Genomic DNA, 5,085 nt, shown 5'->3' with positions numbered 1-5,085 from the left:
CCATGGAGTCACAATTAGAGGCAGGACACCCAACAAGAAGCTATCGCCGATCATGCCGGGGCCCCCTAGGGGTGCGTCATGAGTATACGCCCCACAAACGCCACCTTAAAAACCGTCAGTCCGTCGAGATCGGGTTCAGTGACGAAAGGAGGATTGACAATAAAAGGTTCCCCCTCGCTCTCGACGTTGGGTACTACAGTTCTACGGGTGCCAGAGTATGCCTCCCCAAGCACCCGGACGTCAAAATAGAAAAAGTCTAAAAGAATAACCAAAACAAGCAAAAGGTCGGCAGGAAACGACAAACAGATAGGAGAAGAGGGGGGAGAAAAAATGAAACATAAGGAAAAGGAAAAGTGATCCGGCACAATTAGAGAAGACAGCAACAGGAGCATAAGACCACAAAAGGACAGAGGACTGTCCCACGGAGCATCACACTCCGGCAGCCGTCCACAAAGCCCCCTCATGGCGCCAACGGGCCAGATGGGGAGGGGGACGGATCTTCAAGCAATGTTAAGCTAGGGTGCTAAGTGAGGAAGGGAATAGCAGGTTGGGATGTTACATAATTGTCCATTATAGGCAAATATGATTTTCAGTTATAGAATTATATAATATTAAATTACAGGATAAGATAATTGCCAGTCAGGCTAATATAATTGCCAGATATATGCTAATACAATTGTCATTAAGGCTAATATAATTGCCAGTTAAACAATAATGAAATTACCAGTTACAAGATAATTGCCAGTCAGGCTAACATAATTACCAGTCAGGCTGATATAATTAAAAGTCAGGCTAATATAATTACCAATCAATCTAATTGAATTGCCAGTTACGGAAATATAGCCTAACTGCCAAAGTTAGGTACAGAAAAACAAATCTAACTCGGACAGTTATAAATGCCAGAGTCGGACTATAATTTTCTGGAGATTTATATATCTAATCAAGAGTGGTAAAACTCATAAATAGGCATAAACAAAAAATTAAAAATGGACATGAGTTTGCATAGGAATCTGATGAACTTTTAATTCCTTCATTAAAATTAATTTATATTACTTGTGTGAATAAAATGGTTTCATCTTGAGTACATCTCAAACTGGTTTCCATACCAGCTCCAATGTTAGATAATATTACAACAAAATGTCTGACTTAGCTACAGTAATTATATGTTTAACCCTTTAACTGCGCAACATGCCTGCAGGCCTACGTCTGGGGAGCGCTACGCGCCTCCAGGTACAGTATTTGTATTTTGCACGTTCCATTCAAAACTCTCGCAGCTACATGGGGTTCACATCAGCTTCCTCAGGGCTCTTGTAAACAGACGCCATCTTTAAAAAAAATCATGGTCCACATTCCCGGGTGTGAGAGCCTCAGTAGTGAGCCTCATGCTGCGAGCGCCAACCAAGGCTGGCGCTCACAGCATGAGCCTCATGCTGCGAGCGCCAACCAAGGCTGGCGCTCACAGCATGAGCGCACAGCACTTGTTCAGTGTGTGACCACAGCATCCCCTAATAATGTCAAAATATATATATAAATAAAAATAAATAAATAAAATAAATATGTTTATTCAGGTAAGGTACATACATACAAGTGATGTTACATTAATGGATTGATATATAGACAGAGCTAGTACATACAATGCCTAAAGCCACTATTACGCAATGCGTTTCGGGCAAGAAAAACATTAATATCTAGAACTTAATACTAATTGAGCATAAAGAATAAAAAGTGTTGAAAACAAATACAAGTAAAGATAAAAAAAAAGGGGAACATGACTGAAAAAGCAGCACAAATACAATAGGTTGACAAACAGTGTTGATTAAAAAAAATAACAGACATGGGTTGACAATAGAGGAGGTAGGTAGGTTACAGGGAATTTATTAGGTAGTGTTTAGTTTTTATCTTAAACTGGTTGAGAGAGGTACAGTCTTTAACATGGTTGGGAAGGTCATTCCACATTCTGGGCCCCTTGATTTGTAGAGCATTTCTAATTTGATTAAGTCGTACTCTAGGAATATCAAAACTGTATTTATTTCTGGTGTGGTGCTCATGGGTTCTGTTACAACCTTCTATGAAGCTTTTGCGATCAGGATTGGCATTATAGTTTAGCGTTTTATATATGTATAATACACATGAGAGAATGTGCAGTGACTTAATGTCTAACATATTCAGAGATTTGAGTAGGGGTACCGAGTGATGTCTGGGGCCAGAGTTGGATATTGTTCTAATAGCAGCTTTGTGTTGGGTAATTAGAGGACGTAAGTGATTTTGGGTAGTAGAACCCCAAGCACAAATACCATATAGTGCTTATACCACATGATGTCACGCACCAACTTACGGATCCCATAACAGCCAAAGTAAGTACAATTTCAAATTTTTTTTGACACACCCATATGGAGGGAAGGATTTTTGACACTTTAAAAAACAAAAGAATTTTTTCAAGATAATTTATTTCCTGCGCACTGGGGGGGGGGGGGGGGGGTGTCATATTTGGAGGCGGTGCAGTTAAAGGATTAATAAGGTTCTACAGAGAACAAAAAGGAAAAAGACATTATTCATCCAAATATGAAGAAACACACATTTAAAACTTTGTTTTATCTTCGTTAAAATAAACAAACATTTCTTTGGCTTTGAATTTTTTTTCAATTTTTTGTACAGAAACTTCTTTCTTGCCTGGCTTATAAGGAGCACCTAACTTCAACACTGATAGCTTCTCTAGTTCTTGCTTGAGAAGCAACCAACTGCTCAATAAAGAGCAGCTAACTTTTATAATAGAATAAAATAATGAATTGCCTTTAGATCTTTACCGTTCATGATGAAGCGTATTTCTCAAACAAAACATGACATACCTGCTTGATTGATTTGATTTAATTACCAATGAAGGACATCCAACTGACATACTGATAGCAGTATATTTTCATAATGAAGCCCAATTTCCAAACTGTATATTAAAAGAAAGGTAAATTAATTTACTAATATATGCCACATTATACCTCAATATTCTCTCAATTATCTTCCGCACTCAAAGTGTTTAGCCTATCGTCTATATGTATCATTTTAAGCCTCTTCATGTGTCTAAGCTTCTTGAATCTCTACCCACACTCTGGACATTCATGAGGTAAGTCATGTGAATGCACACACATGTGATGTATTATAGCTCCATGTGTTCTAAAAATTTTGCCACACTTGGTACATTAAAAAGATTTTTCACCCGAATGCACTAACATGTGCTTCCTCATATTTCCAAGAATACTGAATCTCTTTCTACACTCTGGACATTCATGAGGTTTATCACGTGAATGCACAAACATGTGTGTTATTATAGTTCCACGTGTTCTAAATTTTTTGCCACACTCAGCACATTCAAAGGGTCTTTCATCTGTATGCACTAACATGTGCTTCCTCATATATCCAATAACACTGAATCTCTTCCCACACTCTGGACATTCATGAGGTTTGTCACTTGAGTGCACCAACATGTGCTGAATTATTTGTCCACGTTGCCTAAATTTTTTGCCACACTGAGCACATTCAAAAGGTCTTTCGTCCGTATGGATCATTCTGTGAGTTTTCATATTTCCCTGATGCCTGAATCTCTTCCCACACTCGGGACATCCATGAGGTTTGTCTCCTGAGTGCACTAACATATGACGCTTCATATGTCCAAGCTCACTGAATTTCTTCCCACACTCTGGACACTCGTGAGGTTTGTCACCTGAATGCACTAACATATGACGCTTCATATGTCCAAGTTCACTGAATTTCTTCTCACACTCTGTACACTCATGAGGTTTTTCGCCTGAATGTACTAACATGTGAGTCTTCATGTTTCCAAGACGACTGAATCTCTTCCCACACTCTGGACACTTGTGAGGTTTGTTACCTGAATGCACTAACATGTGAGTCTTCATGTGTCCAAGACGACTGAATCTCTTCCCACACTCGGGACACTCGTGAGGTTTGTTACCTGAATGCACTAACATGTGAGTCTTTATGTTTCCAAGCTCACTGAATCTCTTCCCACACTCTGGGCACTCATGAGGTTTTTCGCCTGAATGCACTAACATGTGAGTCTTCATGTTATCAAGACGACTGAATCTCTTCCCACACTCTGGACACTTGTGAGGTTTGTTACCTGAATGCACTAACATGTGAGTCTTCATGTGTCCAAGACGACTGAATCTCTTCCCACACTCGGGACACTCGTGAGGTTTGTTACCTGAATGCACTAACATGTGAGTCTTCATGTGTCCAAGCTCACTGAATCTCTTCCCACACTCTGGGCACTTATGAGGTTTTTCGCCTGAATGCACTAACATGTGAGTCTTCATGTTTCCAAGACGACTGAATTTCTTCCCACACTCTTTACACTCGTGAGGTTTGTTACCTGAATGCACTAACATGTGAGTCTTCATGTGTCCAAGCTCGACTGAATCTCTTCCCACACTCTGGGCACTCATGAGGTTTTTCGCCTGAATGCACTAACATGTGAGTCTTCATGTTTCCAAGACGACTGAATTTCTTCCCACACTCTTTACACTCGTGAGGATTTGTTACCTGAATGCACTAACATGTGAGTCTTCATGTGTCCAAGACGAGTGAATCCCTTCCCACACTGTGGACACTGGTGAGTCTTCATTAGCAGACGTGTCAGGGGTCCAGCTTCAATGTTGACGGTTAGGCAAAGCTTGAGTGTTGTTTCTTCGAGGTAAACTCGATGTGAGCATTTGGCGGTCAATGGAGGTGATTATTCTTTATAATAGGTGCAGTTTGTGTCAAGGTATTATGCTCCTCTCTGGACACCCACCAGCTGTTCATGACAAAATGGTGCCCGATGCAGGGTTGCCAGATCCAAAGCGCTGAAAATAGCGAGCTGACAGTCTAAAAGTAGCGAATTTATAATAAGAGTAGCCCAATATTTTGTTTAGCGACATAAGGATTTCAAAGTAATATATTTTGATATATAGAGTACATTACACAATTTTAATTGTTTTATTATTATTATCTCTGCATATATATATATATATATATATATATATATATATATATATATATATGTATATATATATATATATATATATATATATA

The 5,085-nt window shown here is 39.3% G+C and overlaps 1 protein-coding gene across 1 annotated transcript; it reads right to left on the bottom strand.

Annotated features, from left to right (window-relative positions):
* Positions 1-1,546: 1,546 nt before the first annotated feature.
* On the bottom strand, positions 1,547-4,849 carry LOC138363850 (zinc finger protein 665-like). Its single transcript, XM_069323195.1, has one exon. The coding sequence runs from the start codon at positions 4,455-4,457 to the stop codon at positions 3,192-3,194; it is 1,266 nt and encodes a 421-aa protein (XP_069179296.1). The 5' UTR covers positions 4,458-4,849; the 3' UTR covers positions 1,547-3,191.
* Between the last annotated feature and the right edge of the window lie 236 nt (positions 4,850-5,085).

This window comes from Procambarus clarkii, chromosome 12 (assembly GCF_040958095.1).
Source record: "Procambarus clarkii isolate CNS0578487 chromosome 12, FALCON_Pclarkii_2.0, whole genome shotgun sequence".
Taxonomy (NCBI): domain Eukaryota; kingdom Metazoa; phylum Arthropoda; class Malacostraca; order Decapoda; family Cambaridae; genus Procambarus; species Procambarus clarkii.
This window is presented reverse-complemented; position numbering and strand designations above follow the sequence as displayed.

What these genes read in the sequence shown, in the direction of transcription:
- LOC138363850 (XM_069323195.1), bottom strand. Translation starts at nt 4,457, where the DNA reads ATGAGTGCCCAGAGTGTGGGAAGAGATTCAGTCGAGCTTGGACACATG.